The 13718-nt window shown below is 37.0% G+C and overlaps 1 protein-coding gene across 27 annotated transcripts in view; it reads left to right on the top strand.

The window, feature by feature from the left end:
• CEP152 (centrosomal protein 152) overlaps positions 1-13718 on the top strand; it is a 147037-nt gene that overhangs the window by 20185 nt on the left and 113134 nt on the right. For all 27 annotated transcript variants that reach the window (XM_054531439.1, XM_054531438.2, XM_054531441.2 and 24 more), the window contains 4 exons: positions 1767-1967; positions 6641-6788; positions 8510-8601; positions 9394-9557. In XM_054531439.1, coding sequence (XP_054387414.1) covers positions 1767-1967; positions 6641-6788; positions 8510-8601; positions 9394-9557 — 605 coding nt within the window. The remainder of the gene's footprint in view (positions 1-1766; positions 1968-6640; positions 6789-8509; positions 8602-9393; positions 9558-13718) is intronic.

Below are 13718 nucleotides of genomic sequence, written 5' to 3'. Positions count from 1 at the left end.
ATTGTGAAACCCCATCTCTACTAAAAGTACAAAAATTAGCTGGGCATGGTGGCAGACACCTGTAATCCCAGCTACTCAGGAGGCTGAGACAGGAGAATCGCTTGAACCCAGGAGGCGTAGGTTGCAGTGAGCTGAGATCGCGCCATTGCACTCCAGCCTGGGGGACGAGAGCGAGACTTGTCTGAAGAAAAAAAAAATGAAAGTGACTATGAAATAATGAGCTTGATTTTGAGTGAGACTTGTAGCTAAGTCTGAGGATGGTTTAATGAAAGAGTTTAAACAGTGTTGTCTCATGTCTGGCTCCTCCTCATCCTTCAGGTCTTAGCTAAAAACAGTTACCTTTTCAGAGGACTTGCTATTCACTTTATATGTAAGGTAGCCCATAGCTCCATCCTCCAGCTCACCTTCATCATGCCATATTCTATTACTCTATAACTATCTGAAATGATCTCATTTGTTTACTTGTTATTTATTGTCTCTTCCCACTAGAAAGTAGTAAGAGCTTAGACCTTTTCTGTTTGGTCATTATGTCCTTAGTGCTTAGAACCCTGCCTGGCACAAATTATCTGTGTCATTCAAAGGATGGAACTCTTAGCAATGAAAGCAGTATTGGAATAAATAGGCAATCTCTGGAATAGAATGAAGAATAATTCTCTTGAAATTTTAATTTTTGTATGTAATGTAGATTATTTTTAACTTTTTGAAAACCAATAGTTATTAGATTAAAAAGTTAAGTTGCTTTTATGTAGTAAAAGGTTATAATTTTGTAATCTTTTTATGTAAGCAGCAGAATCACCAAGTGTATTAATTTCCTATTGCTGCTGTAACAGATGACCACAAATTCAGTGGTTTAAAACAACACAAATTTATCTCACAGTTCTGGAGGTCAGAAGTCTGATATGGATCTCACTAGGCTAAAATCAGGGTGTCAGCAAGGCTGCATTGCTTTCCGGAGGCTTTAGGGGAGAATCCATTTTCTTGCTATTTCCAACTTCTAGAGGCCACCTGTGTTCCTTAGCTTGTGGCCCATTTCCATCTTCAAAGCCAGCAATGAATGGCTGATTGAGTCTCTCTGGTTCTGACTTTTCTGCGTTAGTTTTCCTCATTTATGGACCCTGTGGTTACATTGGGCCCACCTGGATAATCCAGGCTACTCACCTTATTTTAAGGCAATCTAATTAGCAATATTAATTCCACATACAATCTTAATTTTCCCTTGCCATGTAATATAACTTATTCACAGGTTTTGGGGATTAGGACATGGTCATTTTGGAGGGCTATGATTTTGCCTACAATACCAACTGTGCAGTTATAGCTTTGAAAACTTTGTTTTTAGTAAGTGACCATTGGCAGGTTTCATCAGTCTTTCAAGGAACAGTTGTCATTTTTCTATGACCTAACAATTGGGTTACCCCACACTTCGGTCATAGAGCAATGCAAACAGCACTGGGGCCATCATGGCATCAGCAGATTCCGTGCCTGATAGCCACATCCATCATGCTGTGCAAAATCCTCTTTCACTCCCCTCAGGTATCTACCAAATGTGTTTTCTCAGAGAACATTGTTTCCAACAACTATGGGCCTGGAGGGTCCCAGCTAGGGAAGTTTTAAGGAGCTTGAGCCATGATGAGTGGAGACCCCTTCTCTGCTCTCATTAAAACATGCTTGAGTTTTAGTTTATAGTAAAGGTAAAAGTTTATAGACAGCACAGAGCTAAAATACTCTGTGTATATTTTAAACGTGGATATCCTGTGTGTATTTACTAGATGATCAAGAAGTCCAGAACAACTGAAATGGCTCTGGAAAGCTTGAAGCAGCAGCTGGTGGACCTTCATCATTCTGAATCACTTCAACGAGCTAGAGAACAGCATGAGAGCATTGTTATGGGCCTCACAAAGAAGTACGAAGAGCAAGTATTGTCCTTACAAAAGAATTTGGATGCCACAGTCACCGCACTTAAAGAACAGGTTGGGATGATTTCAAATGAGCAACTGTTATCAACAAGTAAAGCTGGTTATGTTTTGTAACCGATATTTTATGGTTCATCATATAGAAGTCTTGGATGTTTGTAGTAAATGTTAGATTGTGTGTGAGGTGAGTGAAACTTAAAAGCCAGTGATATTGGCCGGGTGCAGTGGCTCACACCTGTAACCCCAGCACTTTGGGAGGCCAAGGCAGGCAGATCACCTGAGGTCAGGAGTTCAAGACCAACCTGGCCAAGTTGGTGAAACCCCCGTCTGTACTAAAAATACAAAAAAAAAAAAAAAAAATTAGCTGGGCGCAGTGGTGCATGCCTGTAATCCCAGCTACTTGGGAGGCTGAGGCAGGAGAATCGCTTGAACCCAGGAGGCAGAGGTTGCAGTGAGCTGAGATCGCACCACTGCACTCCACCCTGGGCAACAGAGCTAGACTCCGTCTCACCAAAAAAAAAAAAAAAGCAGTGATATTTTAATCTGAGAATACATCCTAAAGGTATACTTTTGGAAACCCTACTTTTTATACGATTATTAGTACTTTTTCAACTTTCACATTACTTGTCCTTTATTTGTGGGGTATTTGTGTATGTTGTTTATATGGTCCTAGAATAAATCCAGACCAGAACAAATGAGTCTGCCGGCGGCTGGCTAGAACTTGAGAGGTTACCTTGGAAGCTTAACCAGTAGAAAGCCTTACTTGAGTCTCCCAGCATTTGGTAATTCACCTGTCAATACAGTCTGTTGAGAAATGATTCTTGGGAGGAGAGTAAATTTTGAGGACAGTACAATTTATAAAATAAGAAAGCAGTCTGATCTAGACTTAATGAGATTTGAATCTTGAGCATATTGCACAGTGAATTTTTACTATTTTCACTCAAGGGGGAATAAAATATTGAAAGCTAAATGTGAGTCAGGTGGTGAGTTTGCTTGTGCTCCATAACTCTAGGTAATCACTTGAGTGAATAACATTTCAGAATTCATTTTTCTTAATGTAATTTCAAAATTGATTTAACTTAAGGGAAGGAGAGAAGAAAAATCAGATGTGAGGGTATGGAAAATTTCACCATACTTAAAATTCATGCTGATTTGGGTTATTTCTGACCTATATAGCTGCCTCTAATTTTTCCATGCTTTTAGGTAGAACTATATAAGACTGCATTACTGGCAATAATTGTTTATAATTTTATTTTATTTTTACTTGTATTTATATGCATTTTTATTATATCTATTTCATTATGTATTTATTTTATATAAAAAAATTGTGAATTTGATCAATGTGGAAGATATATAGGAGTAGGGAAAGATGAAGGCCAGTTATGGTGGCTCATGCCTGTAATCCCAGCACTTTGGCAGGTTGAGGCAGGTGGATCACTTGAGCCCATGAGTTCAAGACTAGCCTGGGCAAAATAGTGAATCCTTGTCTTTACCAAAAAAAAAAAAAAAATTAGCTGGGCATGGTGGCATGCGCCTGTAGTCCCAGCTACTTGGGAGGCTGAGGTGGGAGGATCGCTTGAGCTCAGGAGGTCGAGGCTGCAGTGAGCCATGATTGCACCACTGCACTCCAGCCTGGGTAACAGAGTGAGACTCTTTTTCCAGAAAAAAAAAAAAAAAAAAAAAAAGGCTATACCAAATTATTGAAAAGTCTACTTTATAGAATATTTAAACAAATAGAATTTGAGATGTAGCTTCATAAATTTTTATTTTATTTTATTTTAAAGTTAGTTTTGGCCAAACACAGGGTAACATTGAAGTTAGTTGGACTTGGACAGTAGCCCTTCTTGGATGACTAGAGAAGAGTGGATCCTGGTGGCTTTTCCTTATTGGGTTGGGGGTCTCCATTCTCTTTTGACTTAAATGCAGTTTCATTAGAGATGGATTGGAAGGAATTTCTAGTGTTTTCTACCCCTGTGCCCACTGCATTCTCTGTTGTCCACTGCCCCACCCTCTTCAATAGAAGAACTCTACAGTAAAGTCAGAACAAATTCTTGATTCTGCGCTGGGTGGGCTTCAGACCCCTGAACCCATAAATTGAAGGTGTTAAGGTCTTTTCCCACTGTTACGTTCTTTGCCTATTTTTACTTTGTTTTATTATTATTTTTTTAACAGAGCATGGCACTGATGTTAGGCTCTGCATATAATTGCATAGCTGCTTTGCAAAGTGGTGATTCCAAAGAGGCTAACAGAAGCCCAGACCTCAGCATCATGCCACATATCCATGTAACACACCTGTACACATATCCCCTGAATCTGAAATTAAAAACAAAATGTCTGTGACTAGTATATTTTGAGAAATTTATGGATTGTAAAATTATTAGTGTTTTTCTTAAGACACCAGCTTTTCTGGGTAGAAAAGATTGTATGCACTCACAACATATTATAATAGTTCTTTTTTTTTTGGCTGATTTTCCCTTGAATTTTTTTAGTAAGACAGAAAAGGTGAAAGAAATGGGCTTCATGGAACTCATAGTGTTCCTCCAATGTCATAATTCTCTCCTAGTAAACTATCTCCTGGACTGTGTCCACCAAACTGGCTTTTACCTCCTCCCATTCATAGAAGTGTCATGTTAAGATCTCTGATTATCTCCTTGTTGGTATATTACTTTTTTCCTTCTGTCTCCTTGAAATCTTCAGCTTTTGGTGAAGTCATGGACTTTGGTTTCTATGTCATAACCTTCTACCTTTTCTTTAATGTTATATTTAAAGGCTCCACTTTGAACACTTTCTGTTGGCTTAGAGACTCCCACAGACTTAGAGACTCCCACAGACTTCTCTGTGTGTGGTCCAGTGCTCATTTTCCTGTGTGCTAGAACCCTGTCCAGTTCTTTTCCCTCCCACAGATTCAGCTGTCATCTCTATCATCTCTGTCTCTTTTTTTTTTTTTTTTTTTTTTTTGGAGATGGAGTCTCGCTCTGTTGCCCAGGCTGGAGTTCAGCCGTCATCTCTTTATCATTACACTCAGTCTTGAAAAATGTCTGCCCGTATCAGTCTTGAAGTACTCAAGCTAATCATGGCAAACATTAAACTACTCAATCTTTTTTGATTTTTGGTATTAAAACTTTAAAGTTTTATGAGTATGATCTGTTTCCCTGAACTTGTCAACAGGATATACCATAGTTTAATTGATTGTTACATATAATCAAATTATTGGCAGAGTCTGCCTTTTCTTTACAATTTTTTTATACCTACATTTTCTTTAACTTTGTTTGCTAGTTCCCAGTCCCTTGTTAACACTATTGTGACCTCCCCAGAATATAAATATTAGCTGTCTCCCCACCCCTTCTTGCTGTCATTACTGTCATGCTGTCATTGATATGAGCTCATTCATTGTGTTTGCCACGTTACTTTGGCACTTTAGAACCAGGTTTCTCAAGCTGGCCTGGAATTAGCAGCAGTGTGCCAGGAGGTTTGCAGTGCTGAATAAACATGGACTAGTTTCCAGAAGCTTCATTTTGCTCAAAAATTTAGTAGAAAAATTTTAACGCAAACACAGCTTCATTATGAAATAGAATACAAAATTCACATGGATTTTTAAGCTAAAATGGGAGACTTCAGAGTCTTTTTGCTTCAAGGTACTTCTGTGTTAGTGCTCTTATGGAATGTACCTTGTGTTAGTGTCCTTAAGGTATTATTGGGCTTTAGGTTATACTACGGATCAGGCAGCAAAAGCCTAAGGCCTTTTCCCTACTTCAAAGCCCTTTCTCAGTATTCTTCTTATTTCTTATTTTCTTTAGGTTTTCTCGGGTAATTTCAGTTAATTAACTTAATTCACTCCTCTGCCTGTCCCACGCTCTGCCATTTGCCTGGAATTCAGCCTGTGTAGCCTTTTTTGAAAGAGAGGTGATGATTTCGACAGTGTATTTGTTCTACCTGGACTCGGGACTCCCGTGATTCATTACACCCAAACATATTTTCTTTTGGAAGAAACTTGAGTATATTGCATACACGCTCTATATTTTATGTAATCCCATATAGTTACGCACATGCACATACACATTTACCCTATTTTTCTTTGTCATTTATTTTTCAAGTGTTTCTTACAGCACTTGATATGTCTAAGGCACTGCAGAAGCACCTTCAAGGGGGTTATTAAGAGAAATAAGACATCTAAAAGGTGGAGAAAGATAAGAGAGAAATAGATCAAGTTTAAAAGAATTTCAGAGGAGGGAAAGATTATTTTTGGCTGCTCTTAATGGAATGAACTTTTGGCTGCTTAGAATACAGTGAGTTTTCATGTGTTTATCTATATCCTTACTGTTTTGGGATACAAATTGCAAGATTCAAAGTAGTCTGCCTAAATATATATACATACACGTATACTGACAATATAAAATACGTATAGGAATGTAATAAATTTTCTTTGGCTTGAATAAAATCTAATTTTTGAATAACTCATTGTCTTGTGAATATAGAGTCGAAGGAGACTTTAGAAGCCACCTAATTCAACCTTTATTAGCATAATTACAAAAGAAGAAACAGACTGAAGAGTTGAAGCTTCACCCAGGCTCTTGACTCCCAGTTCTGTGCACTTTACCTTGTAAAAGAGGTGATGCTACCATGTGATGATCTTGTGTTTGACATCAAATCTAATTATGTATCATAATTTTTAGTTTACTCTTTATTAAAACTCTTTATGAAAATGACTTCCTGAACTTTTTTCTATTTAGGAAGACATTTGCTCTCGTTTGAAAGATCACGTGAAACAACTGGAAAGGAATCAAGAAGCAATCAAGTTAGAAAAGACTGAGATCATTAATAGGTTGACAAGAAGTCTAGAGGAGAGTCAAAAGCAGTGTGCCCACTTGTTGCAGTCTGGTAGGTGTCTGGTAGGGCCACTGTCTCCCCAGAAGGTTGATTCAATATGCAGAAAGAATGTAGTAGGATCCATGAATTGTAAAAATCCAGAAGGGACAGAAAACACAATCAGCAATAAATTTCTTTAAAAAAAGAAATATATATATATTTTTATATATGTGTGTATATACACACAAATATAAAAATATATATATATAAAGGTTTAGTTTGTTTTTACTAAATAATTTGGAAGCTGGAGACCAGTATAAAGTACCAAATAAAAATAACCATAATTCTACTACTGAGATAATTATTGTTAGCATTTGAATGTATTTCTTTCAAATGAAATGAATGTACACACATAGACAATGTCCTGCTTCTTTATGTAATGCATTTCTGAAAACATACTAAAGCTGAACATGCAAAAATTGAACAATAAAATACATTATAAGGTAATTTCTATCCCTGAAAACTAAAAATGATTATAAAATCCCATTGTATTTTGCTTTTTTAGGCCCAATATTTGATCCTATAGTTCTAGCCTTTGTATAACTTCTCTCATATTTTTCCCGTCATAATGGAATAGTGACTTACCTAGTCAGTTGAGGCCAGAGAGTTACATTTTTGTCATGCTTCAGATTTCTAATATGGTCTTTATAGTATTAAGTTTGGAACATATGCTTCCTATCATTTTAGTTTCAGCAGTTGTTTTATTATTAATTTTTATAAAATGATATTAGAGCAAAGAACAATAAAATAAAATGAAATGATCACGTTTGTACAAACACTGCTATATAGATAAAACTTCCCTGTTTGCTGGTAAGTAGCTCACATTGTGAAAACAGGTCAACAGTTATTCATTAACTGATATATGAAAGTCACACTTTGGCATATGAAAGGTAATTTAGACTGTTGGTACAATATGTGAAAGGGTGGGCTATTCAAAAGCTGAAAATACTAAAGTCAAAGACTGCCTAAATGTATGTGTATATGTGTCTTGATAGGGGGCAAAATTTGGATTATGCTTTATTAAGGGCCCCTCCCTGTTTAGTTTTATAGCCTTTATTTTCATTTGGCATTACTTGGTGAGCCTTTTTCCTGGCTGTTAAATGCTTTGAAAATATTATTTTCTTTATGCCATCATTGCTTCACTTAATCATTTCCCAGATGGTCATTTTCTTTTGAAACCTAATAATGTCCCTTTTAAATTGGGAATAGTCCCCCCACCACCTTGCCCAGTACATTTAAAATATTAGGTTTCTAAAGTTTCAGAATTATAACCCTAATACACTTCATTTACATGTGGAGGTGGGGATGCTGGATAGAAAAGCATCTACAAAGAAGTTAAAGGCACTATGGCATAGTTTTCTTATTGCAGGGGAGAAATGGGTTCCAAAGAATTTTTTCTTTGACTTTCCATGAGTTGGAGTGTTATGCTCCTCTTAAAGGACTTCCGGCATGTTAAGGTCTGTAAATGTGGCTGATTTGATTCATAAAAAGGTCATAGTAGCCCATGCCTTTAACTGCCCAAGGTCATATGGGATGCCATACTAAATCTGGGAAATGTCTGGCCCAGACCTATGCCTTCTGGGTCCCATGGGCTCTATGTATTCTAAAGAGAAAATAGTAATAAAGCAGAACTTTACTTTCTGTAGCCTCAGTGGATTCAGGTCTTCTGTAGATCATAAGTACTTTGTCCCCTTACATTTTTTCAGTATATCCTGTGGTTCTTTCCTCTGCAGGGTCAGTACAAGAGGTGGCTCAGCTACAGTTCCAGCTGCAGCAAGCACAGAAGGCACATGCTATGAGTGAAAACATGAACAAGGCTTTGCAAGTGAGTGTTGCCACTTGGAAGAGACTCTGTAGGTATCTGAATTAGGCAGTAGTTACATCACCTTTTTGAATCTTGGGTTTCTCTGTATAATAGAGGTGGTTGGACCACCTTCAAACCAGCCCATGGGAGTTGTTCACCATCTCCTTCACACAGTTGGCAAGTCAAACTCAGGTCTGTCTAATTGCAGAGCCAAGGCCCTGCACTTCCTGCCAGTCTGCCTGCCACCTCCTCCACGTGGCATGCCCTTTCATCTTTGGGTGTATCCCAGAGATCAGTTCATCTACGGGGGTGGGGAATGTTGAATTTTGCTGCAATTCTCTCATATCCTCCTTCAGTGCTGTTTACATTTTCCACTGGAGGGGGAGGAAAATAAGGGAGAAGAGTTCCATTATTACCTCCACCTTTTCACCACTGGCAGGCTAAAGTACAACCCGTTCTTGGCAAATTAGCGTACTTTACTCTAGAGTACTCCTGTACTCTAGTAAGCCAGAAAGCACCGCCATCAGCATTTAAGCCCAAGGAACACACCACTTTCCATGGAGGACAAAATCTAAGAGACAGAGATGTGAGAGGAAATCCTTATGTTTGTTTTCTCGTTCATTTATTCATTTAGGCTTTACTTGAAAACCTGATATATGCCGACCTTTATAAAGTATAATGTATACTAATAATATATTTGAAGAAGTTTTTTTGCCTTCTGTTGATCATTAAAACAAATTTTGAAACATAGAATGACTGATTTCTTTGTATAGGAAAATAATGAAAATTATTTTTAATAATTTTGTGTTGTAGGAAGAATTAACAGAACTAAAAGATGAAATTTCTCTCTATGAATCTGCTGCAAAACTAGGAATACATCCAAGTGACTCAGAAGGAGAATTAAATATAGAACTCACTGAATCATATGTGGATTTGGGTATTAAAAAGGTCAACTGGAAAAAATCCAAAGTTCCCAGGTATGGAAAGAATATTTTAGTTTACTGTAGAAGAACCAACATTAGTAATACTGATGATGCATGGTATCTGTTTTAAGGTGAGAGTGTATTATTTTCATATGTTAACACTGTATATTGAATGCAGATACCTTGCATTTATCAGTGATAATATGAAAAATATACATTAATTTTTCCTAGAAACCTTACTATGACCTTACTTTTAGAGATTCTGTCTTTTATATTACTGCTTAATACAGATATTTTAGCAATCTCCTAGAAGGAAGTATTTTATCACTCCTGCCAGAGACTGACTGGGGAGGGAATAGTGGTGGTTGTAGAAGGAGAATTAAACACTTAAAGGACTTTAGAAGCACTTGCTGCATGGAAGGTGCTATACAAGGCTCTGGGAATAGAGTACAAAAGATGAGATAGGAACTGTCCTTCCCACAGGGAGCTTACATGTTTTTTGGTCAGGGAGAAAGAAACATTCTTGGAAACAACTAAGTGCTATGAATTCAATGTTATGTTTGATGTTTAGAGGTGGGATTTACACATTTCCTGTGCTGGTTTTGGATAGGGAAGAGAGATACGGTGTTTGGAAGAGATTGTATTTAGGTTAAGAAAAGATTTTTGGATGCGTTTGGCCCTTACCACCACCCTTTTGTTTATAGTTTAAGATGGAGTTTGTCATCATTGTTGAATTATAGTTTCCTGAGAGTGTTTAATACATGTTGTATTTCAGGTATTACATAACTAAATACAAATATATAAATGTCCTGAAAAGTTTGCTCTACGATAGGTTTTAGAAGTTATGTATTTTGATACTGTGATCTCATTTTAAGAACAGTAAGATGAGATTCAGTAAGTTGAAATATAAAGTGATCAGGTGATACTGTGAAAGAAGATGGTATTATTCTAGTTTAGTAAGGCTCCATTTATCTAGAGGTCTGTCTTCAGGGACTCTTATCCCTAGAAATCACAGCATTACTATCCAGAAGGAAGCAAAGAAGAAAATATCAGAACTGGATTATATGATGTATTTAGTAGGAGCCACCTTGAAGTTCTTATCCCAGGACCATATTGACTTAGATTTATTTGTACTCCATGAATTGTCTCATTTCCTAACTGACTGCAGAGGGCTAGGGCAAGGGTTGGGAAAGACAGTATCCATCCTTCGGCCAGCAGCTCAGCCTTAGCAAGGAGAAAACTGTGGAAACCCAACAGGCTGGAGTTGCTGAGTATCACAGCAAATAGCTCTACACATTTACATATGTTTGAGCCACATCAAAATGTCCACAGTTATGATCCCAAGTTGTCAAAGAAAGGCTTCCAGTTTGGTTAGTAAATTAAAGCAAAAAACGAAGTGCATTATATCTTTTTTAGACAGATTTACATAAAATGTTAACATAGTCACCTGGAAAATTCACTGCTGTGAATGTCTCATTTCCTGCTAATGCCAGATTAATTCTAAGGGGCTAGTGGAAAGAGCGTGGGCTTTAGATCCAGATTGTTTTGAATAATAGTTTTGCCATTTTATTACTAGCTTTGTGAGCTTGGGCAAATTTCTTAGCTTTTCTGAGCCTGTTTTCTTATCAAGCTTAAAATCCCTTGGAGGTTAAACTGAGGATTAAAATATGAATATAAAAGGCCTCAGGTAACACGTTGTAACATATATTAGGCAGTTGATAAATGATGGCTGTTACTATTGTTATTCAGTAGATGGTTGATTAAAACATATCACTGATCAGATTTTATATTAAGTCACATGAATTTTATATTAATTCAACACATACCTTGTAAAATGTTCTTGATTCTCAACCTTGTGAAAAATATCAAAACCAATATTAACATGTGAGAGCTGGAAAAACCAGAGTGAACTCCTTTGCTCAGTAAGGCAGACAATTAGTAGCAGAACCAGTACTTGAACCCAAACTCCTAAGAAAGGCTCGGTTGTCTGTCTGTTCATATTTACATGTCAGTTAAACCTTTTTGCCTTAAACTCCTTTCTTCATGTCTTTTATTTTTGAGGATTAAAGATGTAGTTCATGCCAAAAAAGATTTTTCTCCAATTTGTGATTACTTTTAGTTTCTGCTATAGTTGGTCTGGGAATTGGATAAATAATACATTATGTATGTTTATCTTTTCAAATAGTTACTTCTTCATGACGTCTATTAAAACATATTCTGCTACCTTTACACTTTCTATTTACTTAGTGCTCATAGCCAAAATCCTGTACTTATCTTTTTTTTTTTTTTTTTGAGATGGAGTTTTGCTTTTGTTGCCCAGGCTGGAGTGCAATGGCGTGATCTCGGCTCACTGCAACCTCCGCCTCCCAGGTTTAAGCAATTCTCCTGCGTAGCTGGGAATACAGGCATGCGCCACCATGCCCGGCTAATTTTGTATTTTTTGTAGAGACGGAGTTTCTCCATGTTGGTCTGAACTCCCGACCTCAGGTGATCCTCCCACCTCGGCCTCCCAAAGTGCTGGGATTACAGGCTTCAGCCACCGCGCCCGGCCTCCTGTACTCATCTTAAAGCACATTCCTATAGATAATAAACCGGAGACACCACATCATTATTATAGTAAAAGGAATGATGGATGCATTCAGTGGGAAAGTGAAGAATAAAGCACATTGTGATTAGTCACTGAGGCTTGGCAAAAAGACATCCAGTGAAGCACAAGATAAGCGAAGAAACATCCCACCCAGCAGTTTATTAGATGATATTTTGGCTTCGTGGAAAACTAAAAGCAATTATACTCAGATCAAATTGAAAGGAGATAAAGGAGAGAAGATATTTGTCTCTTTCCCCTGGTCTACTGTGATTCCTAGAATAAGAGGAAGCAATAATTTTCCTGTGTTGGGAATTTTAGTTCTTTGTTGACTTGGGCTGCTTTCAAATCACTGACCCAAATATTGGTGGCTACAAGCTTTTATTACCAACTACCTCCTCCCTCAAGCTACTGCCTAGTAAATTTTAAGGGTTTAGCCTCAGTGTTCTATTTTACATTCATGGAATTTGAGTAGCTAAATCTGCATGCAGCTTGCAGACAGCTTCCTCTCTCCCTTATTATAGTTGGCCGCTAAGCTCAAATAATAAACATTTAACAAGTGGAATGCTTTTTCCCTTTGGTCTTCTCAGCAGGCTTCATAAGGGACTACAGTTTATTTGGATTTAGGAGAACTGACTTCCATAGGGCTCAGTAGTGAGCCTTTTTCAGGATTGGTCACCACCACTGATTTTTTTCCCCTTTGAGCAAAGAAGAGAAAATTATTTTAGCAAGCACTTTCTCTCTCTCTCTGACTTGGCTCCCTCTAGGAGTACAGGATGTGCTATTTCAGTGGTCAGCATTCAGTAAGAAGAGAAATTGGGGATGCATAATTTGTTAACCGAGCAAAATAATCATTCTGCTTAAGGTTAGTTCACCATGTCTTATAGCACAGGAAGTTATATCGTAAAATATTTTATATTTCTTATAATTTATATTTTCTACTTCAGTGGAAATAGAAGTGGTTTAAATGAGATCTATGTATATAGACAGACTACTTACACTATATATATATATTACATATACAAAAGTTGCATTTTGTATTGCAAAAGCTCCTTTTATAACATTAAAAAGCCTACCTAATAGTTTATTCATTTTCTCTGTCTCACACACCCATACACACACACACACACACACACACACACACACACACACACAAATATTCTAAGATTTTATTTGGAATCATCTAAAACTGAAGAACAGTAAACATTTTAACTCAGGTATTATTTTTGTTTCTAATATAGGTTTTTTAAAAAAATATTTTTGGAACAGTTTTTAATTTACAGAAAAATTTATATTATGCAGAGTTCCTATATACGATATGCTGCACCCATTTTTCCCTACTAATACCTTATGTTAGTATGGTACATTTGTTACAATTAATGAGCCAATATTGGTATATTATTATTAATTAACATCCAGGGTTTATTTACATGCCCTTGGTTTTTATTTAACATACTTTTTCTGTTCTGGGATCCCAACCAGGCTACCCCATTACATTTAGGGGTCATGTTTCCTTAGATTTCTCTTGACTTTACTTGTTTTTGATGACCTTGACAGTCGTAAGGAATACTGGTCAAGTATTTTGTAGGAAGGCTCTCTATTGGAATATGACGTTTTTCTTATGATTCTGT

The sequence above is a fragment of the Pongo abelii genome, chromosome 16, assembly GCF_028885655.2.
Source record: "Pongo abelii isolate AG06213 chromosome 16, NHGRI_mPonAbe1-v2.0_pri, whole genome shotgun sequence".
NCBI lineage: Eukaryota > Metazoa > Chordata > Mammalia > Primates > Hominidae > Pongo > Pongo abelii.
The sequence above is the reverse complement of the archived record's forward strand: the minus strand, read 5'-3'. Positions and strand labels throughout refer to the sequence as shown.